This window comes from Vigna unguiculata, chromosome 3 (genome assembly GCF_004118075.2).
Source record: "Vigna unguiculata cultivar IT97K-499-35 chromosome 3, ASM411807v1, whole genome shotgun sequence".
NCBI lineage: Eukaryota > Viridiplantae > Streptophyta > Magnoliopsida > Fabales > Fabaceae > Vigna > Vigna unguiculata.
Genome location: NC_040281.1, coordinates 545,605 through 558,838, shown reverse-complemented (window position 1 = coordinate 558,838; position 13,234 = coordinate 545,605). Strand labels below are relative to the sequence as shown.

The following is a 13,234-nucleotide window of genomic DNA, read 5'->3' as shown; positions in this document are numbered from 1 at the left end:
GTTCACAATAATTTGTGTGACGAATTCATTTTATTCACTTTTTGTTTTGTTGTTGAAATGTCATTCTTTCTGTGTTTGCAAAGGATGCCTTCAATAATTGAACAGCGCTATTGTTGGCATTGATGTTTTTCATTAATGCGTAAATACGTGATTGGAAAAGTCAAAATTAAAAGACAAGGTTGAAATAACAACGAAATGCACATTAAAAGCAATTAACATGCATAAATACCATTTCAAAAATTCCGACCAACGCCAATAAAACAGATCAAGCAAGCAGGAGAACAGAATCACGTAACCTAACTTTTTTTCGAGTAAATCATTATCTTGTAGAGTCATTCAAATCATTAAATATTATTAAAAAAAATAAAAATTAGTACGTTTGATTGATGTATTTAACATTTCAGCACCAGCGAGGGTTCTATTTATTTTAAAAAAATATATCGAGAATTGGTTTTCGATTTAAAGGATAATTGTTGAATTGGGCAAATCACACACCTATTAGGCTTTTCAGTTCATCCAAAAGCAAACCTACTTAAATCTTAGTTTACATTTTTCTTTCATTTGTTTAGAAAATAAAATAACTGTGAATTGTTTCAATTTTCACACTAATCTAAAATTTCAAAAGCACGCAAGAACAAACGTTAACATTGATATGCTATGCATACAGTTTTTGTACGATTCCCGATGACGTTTTGCCCGTGAGCACAGTGTTGTGTTCAAAATTTGTTCACAAGAGATATAAGCATGATGTTGTAGTTTAATCGTGTTTTTATATACGAAAAAGTTTTTGTTCTGAGGATTAAGTGTCACCACATCAACCCAGGCACACGTGATTGAATCGATCCCATGATTGTGAGAATTGATCCCTTCTTTTGAAGAAGTTGATAATTATCTGTGAGCAGAATCCACATGGTAAGGACCCATTGGAATGTGAAAATCAACACACTTGTCTATCCCAATCCCATCAAACTATAAAGTTCCCAAAAGGTTAATTTTTTCAGACAGATGTGTTACGAAACAAAAACAAAATGATAAAAAAGTCCGAATGGACCAGACACAAGATAAAACAAAGTGAAACCAGAAAATGCCAAGTTCTTCACTTTGACCCAAAAATCTGCATATTCCACCATCCCCCAACCCAAACCAAGACTGGCTAACCCCAATTTGAATGATACTAATGATAATAGTAATATACATAATGTTTAACAGTATTGGGTAGCACAAAAAAGAAAGAAAACTGATTCATCCAAATTCCACCAAAGTTGCAAAACAGAACAAACCATTGATTGTTTGTATCTAAAAGTCAAGAGGTTGGGTTTAAGCTTAAACCTTTGTCTTTGTCTTCCTCCTTGTTACTACTATTATTACTGTGGTTGTGGTTGGTGTTGGTGTCGTTGTTGGTGTTGTTACTACTCAAGTACCTGCAGAGGACCTTACATTTCACTGCACTGCCATAGACATAAAACCCTGGCGTAACCATTATTCTGACGACACTAGGGACCAATTTCGAAGCTTTGTCCCCACCCATATCCTCCATGTAAACTGAATCAAAGTTAACCCCTTTGTCCACTCTGAAGATTGGGAGACTCGGGTGCACCGAGTTGGCCAGCAAGTGCACCATCCACACGCTCTTCGAGGCACCGAAGAAGGCCTGCAACAGGGGTTCGGGCCAGGCACGGTTCCAACCCAACATCGCAACAATCTCACTCATTTTCCTGTCACAGAACCTGCTGAACTCTTCGCTGAAGTGCCTCGTTCCCTTGCTCAGCACCTCCTCCCACGTCAACCCCTGAAGCATGTTGAAGCACCGGAAACTCCCCTCGCACCGCTCCACCGGGTTCAGCACCGCGTTGCACGCGTTCTTCTGGAACCCTATGGTTTCGAAGTCCTCGAAGAACGTTCTGTTGAGAAGGGCCTCCAGGTAGAAGAGCAGGCTTCTGGGGTTCTTGGAGAAGGAGATTTTGACGTCGTAAGGTTGGAGCAAAAACGAGACTTTCTCGTACACCTTGCTTCCCATGTGCCTCAGTTGCATGGTCAGGGAACGAGAGAGAAGCTTAACGGACGATCTGGCTTCGGAAACCGACACCAGGAAGTGCTGAATGACGGCGTCCTGGTGAAGGGTCTGACTCTGTTTGAAGGGCGTCGGAGAAGAGACGGCGTTGGAGTTGGCGTTGGTGCATTCTTCGAGGCCGGATTTCAAGGTGTGGCAATAGAGTTCGAGCTTGTTGAGCTTCTTCTCGAGCTCCCCCATGGAATGCATGAGTCTGGAAGCTTCGAGAAGGGCCTCGTCGCGTTTCCTGGTGGCGTGGAGGAGCTTGTGGGAGAGTTCAGCCACCGCCATTTTCCACTGCTCCTCTCTGGAAAGAGGAAGAGCGTTGTGGTGCGATGAGGACATGGGGCTCTTGCGGGTGAGTTTGGAGACGAGGGAACGGAAGATGCCATTGGGGCTGGCGAGGAGAGAGGAGGAGGATTGTTTTGTGTTTGAGGCGTTGTGGTTGGCGGCGTGATCGAAGGGGAGGATGAAGATTTTGTCTCTGGAGTGTGGCCTGCACTTGTTGCACGACACAGAGGAATCTTCCTCGGATTCGGATCTTTTTTTCTTGTGGGTGTTGGATTTGGTGTTGAGAATGGGCGTGGGAGGATGGTGGTGGTGGTGGTGAGAGGGGGTGCTTCTGGTGTGCCTTATTGGTGTGTCTTCTTCACGCTCCTCTTGAATCTGCAAGAAGAAAAATGAATTTAGAACATGAGAATTGAGGAGGAAGAAGGAGGGAGAAGAGAGAAGAAGGCACAGACGGGGGTGAAGTGAGGGGATTTGGAGGAGGAAGCCATGAAAGAGAGTTGGTGAGAGAGATTCAGTGAAAGTGAAGAAGACGAAGAAGAAGAAGAAGAAGAGTGTGGTCCATGATATGAGAAACGAAAGAGAGTGTGAGATTAAAGATAACAATAATAATAAATAAGGGGTAATGAATGGAGTGAAGGGATTCAACTACTGGTATTTATTGAGAGTGCGGTGGATCACGAAAGCACCAACCACGTCTCTGTCTGGTTGAGAGAGATAGGGTGAGTGCATGTGAACCCATTTATGACCTTCACTTCACACACTCTTTCTTCTTCTTCTTCCTCTCTCTCTTCAAATTTGGAGTTAATGCTGTGCTTCTGTAAACGCCTATAATTCATTACGCCTCCGTTAAAGTAGTGTCTTTCGCAAACAAATGTATCAGTTTCTGAGTTAATTCATTTATTTTTTATTAAACTATCATTAATGATTTATATTGTTTATTTTATTTTATTCTCCGGTATGAATCAAGTGTTTCAATGTGGATGATCTTCCTTACAAAATTTTGTCAGGAGAAATATACACAAGTGGTAGAAATGGTGGGGCAATTTTTTTTCTCATACTTTTTTAAATAATTTTTTAAGTTTATTTTAAAATTTTGGATCAATTTAGGTTTTTATCTTTTGAAATACAAGGATTTAGTTTCTTTAATCAAATTTTGTAAGTTTATTTGACATTTCAAACATGTTTCATAATAGTATATGACTTAACAATTAAGCAAATATGTGTCAAACAGTATAAACAATTGAAATACAATCTTTAAATGCTTGCGAAGCATCAAATAAATATAACAAAATTTGATTAAAAAGATTAAATTCACGTATTTAGAAAGATGAAGGACTAGACTGGTCTAAAGTTTCAAAATGAACTAATTTTAAAATTAAGTAAAAATGAAGAGACAAAAAACATATTTAACCCATTTTAAAAATGATAACCGATATTTTAACATTTGTTTATTTAATTTGTTTGGAATAATTATTTTCACATAGGAACTTTATATTCTCTTGTTAATTTAGTTATGAGAGCGATTTCCATTTTTTTTATCAGTTTATATTATTTTTCTTATTTAATAGTTAATGAGGATAAAAATGTGTATAATTGGATTTTGATATTTAGGGTTGTTCTAATTTTGTTTCATGTATTGATATGTTAAAGAAAGTCGATGTGAATATGTAGATAATTTTTCAATGTTGTTAGGAGTATAAATTTTTATTTATGTTGAGTTTCCAGTGATCATTATTTTCGAATGGAGGTTTTTCATGTGCTTTGATTGTAAAATGATTATTTTTTAATTTTTACATGATTTTTCTTTTGGATAAAAAAACTTGTAAAATTATGAAATTCAAAGTTTCTAATAATTTTTGTGAGAAAAATCATTTTTGCGATAAAATAACTAAGTTAACCACAGTTTATAATGAATAATATAAATAGTTTAATATTTTATCTGTGTATTTATTTATATTTTTTTTCGTAGTAGGAATACTTTGTTTATATTTTGTGAAATATAATTTTTATCATGGATTTTGTGTGGTTTTTTGGTATTTTTATTTTTATTTTTACCTTTTTTTTGTATTTCGATGAATTCTCATGTAACGTTAAATTATTGATAAATTTTAGGGTGTTAGATGTCAAAATTGATAATAACGTCTAACATCAATCTATTTAAAATAATAGTTTATAAGTTAACTTATAATATATAAATTATTTCGTTCCTATTTAATTTCTGTTTGATCGTTTTTAAGAGTTTTTTCAAAATTTTATTTCAATGCAAGAGTTTAAAACTAACTCCTGAGATGTTTTATTTATTATTAGTTACTCATGAACAAATATTTTTTAAGAAGGAAAATGTTTTTTTATTGCTACGGTTCAATGTTTTATTTAATACATGTATTCTTAAATTTTATCATTTTAGTAGATTTCAATAAAAGCGTCTTATAAAATTGAGATGCTTTAAGTTGTGAATTGCCAAACAAATTTATTAGATTAAAAATATTTGATAAAAATAGCTGACAATCTAGTTGATAGGTGTTTGTATATATCTATTTGATTTTGTTGACAAGCCAATTTATTTAAACCAGTGATATAATAAATATTAATTAAATTAATTTTTTATTATTTTCATTAGTTTAAAATTTTCGATTTTTCATTGAGTTTTTTTTTTTATAATTTTTTTCTTGTGTGTAGTTTTATATAATATAGTATAATGAAAAAGTTAGTGACGAAAGAATTGTAAAAATAAATTAATAACCAATATTTTTTTAATATATATATAATCCAAATCCTTATAAGAAATTTACAAAAGTATTGTAACATTATTAGAAATTCTCAATATTTTTCTTGCAAATTTATTAAAATAATTTGCAAGAAAAGAATTTTTTCTACCATTTTTTTTAAAATTTTTAATTGGTAGGTAATTTTTTTGTGGATAATCATTTTCTAAAAAATTATAAAATTTACAAATATTTCTTACAAATTTTTTTGGAAAAAATGTTTTATACAAAATATTTTGCAAGAAAATTAGTAGCAAATTTATTTTACAACAAAATTTATAAATATTTTTTACGAAACAAATTTTAAAACAAAATTAACAGCAAATATGAATTTTTTTAGTAGTATAATTTTCTCAATTTTTAATTTAAAGAAGAAGATTGCTTGTATACACACACTTAACCTTGAAATTTAAATCAATACTCACTCAAAAATATTCAATTAACTTCGACTATTAAGTCTGTGATATGTTATGGAAAAGGAAAAAAAGTGTTTGCAAAATACATGATCAGTTAATAAATGAACAGTTATTTGTGTTAGAAATTGAAGGATGACTATTAAATAATTTACATTAGATAAAAAAACGTAAGATGATCGATTTATAGATAAAAAAATTCACAAATCTATATTATTTTGAGATTTTAAGTTAAAGTCGATGAGAGCTCTTTTATATAAATTTGTTTACTATTTATCTGTGCCAAATCTTTCTTATGGCTCTCTTTAGAAAAATCTCAGAATTTATTTATCGAGTCAACACATTTATCAACTTTTCTACTTTTTTCATTCAGTGCTGAAAATTCTACACATGAAAATTCTACTATATAATTAAAATAAAAAAAATATATACTTGTCTCATAAAAATGTGAGGTATTTAATGAGAGTGTGAGTGATGGCCCACTCAAATAAATTCCATTACCAAATTCACTCTGCTCACTGAATACTTACACTGTTCATTTATTTCTGAAATTCCCATTCACACTTCTCATAATTCATGTGATATATATCACTCAATATAAAACAAAAACTCTTAACCTTAGTAACAATGGAGTCTCTGAAGAGAGGCAAGTACACCATTTTTGCATTTAATATTCCTACATCAATCCTTAAATCAACAACCATGTACCATGAAACACTGCATAATCATGTTGCAACTTCTTTTATATTTCAATTAATACCATTTTAATTAAAGATAAAATGGTATCACTGGTTTTTTTTTTTTTTTTTCTGCTATTTTGAGTCAAGCAAATCTCGGTTCAACCTTTGTATTTTGTCTTTCTTTTGTACTGCGACTTTGGTACGAAACAAACGCACCATAAAAGAAGGATAGTTAAGATTGTTGGTGGTGGTGCTGAAGTGTGTGTACATATATTTTTCATTCACTTTCGATTCCTTTTTATTTTATTTGTTTTACACAATTTTTTTTTTATTTCTATTTATTATGTTCTCTCGCAAAAAGCAGAAAAACATGTCTGTCCCAATAGAGACAAGTGACAAGCATGAGAAGAAGGCAAGGGCATAGATTAAACACTGCGTAGCCAAAAAACCCAATCCAACCAATTTCAAATCCCAAGACTTCACCTTTTAGTTTCAACACTGCTTTCAAACCATCCCAAAACAACTTCAATCAAAAGGGTAACAGTGTGGAGGAGATTGGATGATGCCATGAAATTTTTTTTTGTACTTTTACAAACACTTATCTTTTAGGTAACCGTTCATCACGTGAGGTGCAAATTTGAATTTCTCTTCTGACAAAAAACTAATGTATTAGCGTCCCAATCACGACCCTTTATGGTTTTTAGGGTTTATAACGTTTTTGTTTATCAAGTTTCAATAAAATTTAAAATTATTTTTTTTTTATTTTTTGACTAATTTAAAAATATGTGAATTTAATATTTCTAATTAAATTTTGCTAAGTTTATCTAACATTTCAAACGCATTTCATGATAATATTTGAATTGTTTACACCGTTTGACACATTTTCGTTTCAATGTTAACTCAAATATTATTATAAAATACATTTAAAATGTCAAATAAATTTAATAAAATTTGATAAGAAGAACTAAATTCACGTATTTTTAAAGATGAAAGATTAAATTAGAATAAAATTTTGAAAAAAGACTAATTCTAAAATTCACTGAAATTTAAAGGACAAAAAACATATTTAACCCTTTATAATTTTTACCCAGAAAGTTTGAGCTTTTTTACTTAATTAATCCGAGATTTACCATGGAAGTGTAATGTAATCATATACTAAACTCAATTATAAAAGTCAGAGCCATTGGTAAAGTGAATGGGATCTTACTTGTACATTCTGAAAGAAGTTTTATGAAGCTTTGCAAGGACTATATCTCTATGTAGGTAATCTATATTACTGAGATATAGTGTAACCAAGATGTAGGTAGGTATTGGTGATAAATCACTCAGTGCATGTAAATTCCTAATTCAATTATGACCCTAGGGTTTAACAATGAGGATGAAAGTGATGGTTAGGGTTTAGGAGTAAAGTGTAGATACTAAAAGAGAAACTAGTTGAAGTTGTGAAGATGTAAGACTTTTCCCGTTGTGGACGTAATATAAAGTGTTGAATTTGGATGTGAAGGATCGAAGGGCAAATTCCAAAGTTAAGGCATATTTTGTTATAGGTTCGGAAGATACCTACAACCGAAAATAAAAAATAAAAAATCCTCAAAGTTAAGGAAAAGTTGCATTAAGTTGAAAAGTGTGTCTTTTGTACACGAGGACAGACAACTGTGTATGAAAGCAATAGTTTGTGTTGTGACCCCTTCTATCCTTATTATCACCACCAATTGTATGGCCATTCCTACTACTTCAAAATTCTGTGTAAGAAAATCTAAGCCCTTACCTTTTTTTGGATTTTTATTTGAAAAAATATTTTTTAGATTAAATTTTGACAATTTTTTCTTATAATCTCATATTTTAAGTGATTTTAAAATATATAAAAATAAAAAAATAAAAAATAGAAAACTATCTAAAAAAATACCATCTCAAATTATGAAAAAGGTTGTCAAAATTTAATTGTTAAAAAATTATTTTTCTTTTTGTTTTAGACACAGTATTTTGACACCGTAATTTTTTTTTATTATCATTTTTATTTGACATCACCCTTATATTATTCATTCTCTTTTCCTTTAATAAATACATTTTTTTTTTTTACTTTGTTACAGTCCATCAATTTTTACACGATTTTATTTGTTCTAAATATTTATATAAAGTGGTTTCACTTGATAGCTTTCTAATATGCACAAAACTATCTTCTACATCATTGAAGATTATTTGAAAGTAAACGATCTTTTTCCATTGTTAGTTTGTTTGCCTCACCACAAAAACTCCCTACAATGTGAAATCTTGATTAAGGATTTTCTTTTGATTGTTGTGAAACCCTGAAAACTTTCGTCAGAGAAATCTGTGACAAAGACAAAAAAGCCGACATTCCCTTTTGCATATTTTTCTCCAATGGTGTGTAACATGGTTTAAGATGTATACCAATCGTCATTATCAGTAGTCTTTTTCCTTGTATTATTTGATGCATCTTGTTAATGACAGCATTTTCAGAATTCAAACATTATACACGGAAAAGAGGGTATTTTGGTAAAATTTCAATCATTTCAGTGTTTCACCTAAGTGTTGATGCACATAAAAAAGCATACATACATACATACAGCACAAGTCCCGTTATGGCATGCATTGACCTGCACCAACAGGCACACAAGGAAAAATCGTGACTCGGCAACTCATGTTTCAGTACCATCCAAAATTCCCAATTTTGACTTTTTTTATTTTATTTGTCTTTCCTATGGCGGATTTCTGATGCGTTTATTTATTTTGTGCAGAGGAAGAGCCCCACTTATGGGACCATTTCAGAAATCAATTCCATCATCTACTCTGAACCAGAGAAATTGAGACTAGCCACCACAGATATTTTAACTTTAATTTAAATTAGATGGAAAGAGGTATTCGTACGAGAGTAGTAGCAGGGATAGTTTTTGTAAGACCTTGTTTTTTAAATCAGTGACATTAATTTCAATAGAATTACTTTTAGAACTAATTTAAATCTCAATGAAGAACATAGCGCTTCATGGAGTTCAACAATAGCCGGTGGTTTCGAGAAATGATTACAGGAACACAATACTGAGCTAAGTAGTTTTATGAGTAAATTCTGATATGGAAATATATCCACCTACACCTCATATTTCCTTTATTCATACTTATAAATAAATACTGAGAATTTATTAGATAAAGATAATTTTATACGCTGATAAAACACCGGGAACACAATCAGCACCAATAGATGACGAATACATGGAAATCTACCTTTTTTTTCTTCTCTCCACCAAAGAATGCGTTTTGTTGTCTCTCCTGCGAGATTGTTTCCTTTAAACACAATTACAGAGAGAAAAACTAATTCTGAAGCATATAACCAATAACCAATAATTACCGTCAATTTTCCACCCAACACATATAATCTAGATTACACAAATATGTAGTACTCTTTCAAGTATCACGTCCTAAAGGTTGACTACAAATATCAAAGGGAGAAAAAGGTGTGAAATAAGAAACAAACAAAAGTTTTGCAACTTCCTAAGAAGTTATAAATCAGAGCAGTTTCAATCTTTTTCCTTTGATTCCACTATCGCAGTAGGGCCCATTCCCCTTTTTGGCAAAAGAATCGCACCGATAACAGTATTAGTTGCTGGATCTTAAGGAAAGGAATCTTGAGCACACGTTTTCGAGCTTATTAAGATGCCTTTTGAGCCCATATCACTGAAGAAATTTGACAAGAATTTATGTATCAGGATTGACCTAAAATGCCATTCGACCAGCCAGCCTGCTTTCAAGTATCCTCTTGTCTATGGCTGCGTCAATGGAGCTCATCTGAAAAAAAAAATGATGATAATGATCAGCATGTAATCAAAGACCCCAGATACAACAATAAACCGAATATTCTACAGCATGGTCTTATGCAAGAGATCCAAACTCTGCGAAAGAAGCTGACCTGTGCCAAGTCTGAATTCACTTGTTCCATAAAATAAATTGTAATGATGCTACGAATGGGCAAAAATCTGATGGGTAAGACCATTTTCCACCCAAAACCCCAAACTTTGGAATCAAGCAGGGAGGAAAAAGAATAGCATTGGTAAAACCAAACCCAATAAAATCATATATACATACTCTTTTATGGTGTACAAATGCTGGGATGAAAGATCACGAAGTTGATTGTTTGCAGCAAGCTTCACAAATTATGTGGTGGTAATTATAACTAACTACCAAAACAAAATAATACAGTACCTACTTGAATGTTTAGATGCCCACAAAAATTGGAGCATAGCTTGTATTGCAGCCATAGAGGCCATTGAAAATAAAATAGCATGCACTACCCATTCAGTTTGGAAACAAGCAAGGACTGTCAAAATGATCCTATTTACTTTGCCATTCATTTTACTTTTAAAAAGGATTATAAATTTACTCAGAATGTACCTTTTTAAATAGGAAACAATGTCTAAACAATTGAATCTGAAAACAGGAAGCATAAAGCCTACTCATCTGGTTAGATGTGAAAGCAACTCCGTCTATTACAGAGGTAGTATGACTTACCTGGCTACTTTCATCATGCACCTGATATTTTGGCAAAGACATTCTTCTTTCTTCCTACAGTAACCAAACATCACAACATTACCAACCAAACAAAAATATTAAAATTAAAATGGAACACAAAAAGATTTTATCAAGAACATAGCTTACCATGGACATTGCCTCGTCATCCCAAACTAGGTAGACTTCGTTGGTGGCAGGTTGAGAAGCAGGAGCTTTGTTTGCAATTACTGGGGGAGGCCCAATTGAAGGACCACCAGTATTTGGACCAGAAGCATAAGAGTGTGAATTACTTGCTGCTGCGCCTATATAAGAAACAAATAGTGAGAAGGAAATGCTTGGTGTACCAATCTTATAAAAAACCCTCATGCAGTTCTGAATCAAGGTATCAGTCATAATTGTTCAAAGGAGAAAAAACATAAAGGTTACCTGGAACTCCTATAGCCTGGTAACTACTTGTTACTGAAGAGTGGGTACTCAAATGTGTATCAACAGGGACATTTGTAGACATCACTGGAGTAACTGATGGAACACTTGAGGGCAGAGGTGGAGCAGAATATGTCAAACTTTGAGTCGTTGTATGGTTGTTTCCAACAACAGGGAACAAAGGTTGCGAAACTGGGACTGGTGCAGATGTAAGCAATCCAGGAGGAGCAATCTGAGTTTGCAGGGCTGCTGGAGCAGTTGCTGGCAGTGGAGGCCTGACATTCTGCACAGGAAATAATGGCTGCTGTGTGTATGGGGCAGGAGGAGGAACTGAAACAGCTGGAGGCTGTGAAAACCATGGCTGCGGCCGAGGTGGAACCATCCAAGCATTTGGTGGCAAGGGTACAGCTGGATTATAACTATATAACAGGAAATAAGCATGTGAGCAATTTTTGTGCAAGTGATAATTTTAAATAAGTAAAATATGTAAGATTTACAACTTCCTCCTTGCGTCAAAGAGGATGAATACAAATAGAGACATTAACACAGAGTAGTAACATACACTTGTGGAATTGCAGGCAAGGCAGATCGTGGAGGATATCCTGTACCCAGAGGAGGTGGCCTCATTCCACCTACAAGCTGAGTTGGTGGAATATCAACCTTGGCTGCCTTTGATGGAACATCATCCTCTGCATTAAAAACAAAATACAAACAGTTGTGAGAAAGGAGATTAAGCATTTAATGTTTCTTCCTGCCAACACTAACAATATTCATAGAATGTTGTGGCTTTGAGTATTGGAGAAATGTTCCTATGACAGCAAAACACAATCAAGAAACAAGAGATACATACAGCAGTTACAATACATATCTGGCATTATCTTACAACAAATTAAGCAAAACATCATTTTATTCGATATAGGGGTATCAAAGTGTCAACCTTAAGTAACTCGGGTTCAGTTTGAGCCACAATTAAGAAATCGTATTTCTTTTTTCCAACCCAACCCAACTCGAATCCTTTGAGGGTTTTTGACACCTCTAACCCAAAAGGACAAGTGGAAAAATAACACCCAACCCTCGAGCAAACACACAAGGATGTGGAACAACTGGTAGCTAATAAGTTGTATAGTAAGCCAAGTATGAGTCAAAAATACAAAAACCATAAACAACTTTACGCTTATGACAGAAGCCATCAGACGATTACCTTCTTCGCCATAATGTGCTGCCAAGATATCTGGTGGAATCCCTTGCATTCCATATATTTCAATATCTGTACTCTCTCTGCCCGGTTTCGCATTGGGCACCCTGAGAAAGAATAGAGAAGGAAAATCAAAACAATAAATAACAACGAGTAGAATACCAGTACTTTGTGAAAACGCATAAAATTTACAAACACCCACACTTTAAGAAGCAAATTCACTTGGCCAAAGTATCCCCTATCTTACACAAAAAAGAACCCATTCATGGATAGATCATTAGAATTCGGTCCAAATCAAACCACCATACAGCCAATCAATCCCTCACGTTCCTTAAACAGAATCACAACCAGAACACCTACTACATTTCTAGCAACGCATAGGATGTAACAATAAGGCGATTGTTAGGGGCACAAATTACACAAATTATATTAACTCTCTTTCATCCTTTAAGTGTGACTTAAGCTATTATAAAAAAATTATAATAATGCAAAGCGGGAAAGAAAAAAAGAGGGAAATAGGGATATACTTGGTGACGGATTCCTTGTGGACCTGGAGCACGTGGATGGCCATGCCGCTGGCGGTTGAGAGCTTTTTGTGGCAGACGTGACACTTGAAGTGCTTCGCTTTCTGATGCTGCACCAAGATCTTCTCGTCGTCGAATTCGCGATCGCAGTAGTAACACCACACCTTGGAGGAAACCCTCTTCTTCTTCTTCCCCATGATAGTGATTCCGATCACTCGATAATTGAGTCTGTGACGAAGGTTGGTGTCCGAGGTCTGTGCCCTGCAATGGCAGGGAAGAGGAAGAAGAAGCTAGGGCACGGATTCAGCAGCGAAGCGGAAAGATTCAATCGCGGCCCAATTCGAAGGAAGGCAGATACTTAACGTTTGTGATGGA

The 13,234-nt window shown here is 33.9% G+C and overlaps 2 protein-coding genes across 4 annotated transcripts; both read right to left on the bottom strand.

Moving 5' to 3' along the window:
- Positions 1–951: 951 nt before the first annotated feature.
- On the bottom strand, positions 952–3,132 carry LOC114176189 (IRK-interacting protein). The gene is made up of 2 exons (XM_028061142.1): positions 2,794–3,132; positions 952–2,716 (listed from the first exon to the last, which is right to left on the bottom strand). Exons 1-2 carry the CDS (start codon positions 2,827–2,829, stop codon positions 1,304–1,306), a joined length of 1,449 nt encoding a protein of 482 aa, XP_027916943.1. The 5' UTR covers positions 2,830–3,132; the 3' UTR covers positions 952–1,303.
- A 6,381-nt stretch (positions 3,133–9,513) lies between these two features.
- On the bottom strand, positions 9,514–13,234 carry LOC114177980 (protein SUPPRESSOR OF FRI 4). 3 transcript variants are annotated; one of them, XR_003603254.1, is made up of 7 exons: positions 12,863–13,234; positions 12,342–12,442; positions 11,703–11,829; positions 11,144–11,559; positions 10,865–11,019; positions 10,119–10,771; positions 9,514–9,997 (listed from the first exon to the last, which is right to left on the bottom strand). XR_003603254.1 is itself a non-coding variant. In XM_028063613.1 (7 exons), exons 1-7 carry the CDS (start codon positions 13,054–13,056, stop codon positions 9,926–9,928), a joined length of 1,119 nt encoding a protein of 372 aa, XP_027919414.1. In that variant the 5' UTR covers positions 13,057–13,234; the 3' UTR covers positions 9,514–9,925. The 3 variants fall into 3 exon arrangements, 2 of the variants coding, with proteins under 2 accessions (XP_027919414.1, XP_027919413.1); XM_028063613.1 differs by having other exon boundaries at positions 10,718–10,771; XM_028063612.1 differs by having other exon boundaries at positions 9,514–10,771.

Bases quoted from the DNA above. Each gene is read 5' to 3' on its own strand.
- LOC114177980 (XM_028063612.1), bottom strand. From the start codon at position 13,056: ATGGGGAAGAAGAAGAAGAGGGTTTCCTCCAAGGTGTGGTGTTACTAC. The intron at 12,443-12,862 runs GTATATCCCTAT...ATTCTTTCTCAG, and splicing joins CACAAGGAATCCGTCACCAA to GGTGCCCAATGCGAAACCGG. The intron at 11,830-12,341 runs GTAATCGTCTGA...TTTTTAATGCAG, and splicing joins AGCACATTATGGCGAAGAAG to AGGATGATGTTCCATCAAAG.
- LOC114176189 (XM_028061142.1), bottom strand. From the start codon at position 2,829: ATGGCTTCCTCCTCCAAATCCCCTCACTTCACCCCC. The intron at 2,717-2,793 runs GTCTGTGCCTTC...TTCTTCTTGCAG, and splicing joins AATCCCCTCACTTCACCCCC to ATTCAAGAGGAGCGTGAAGA.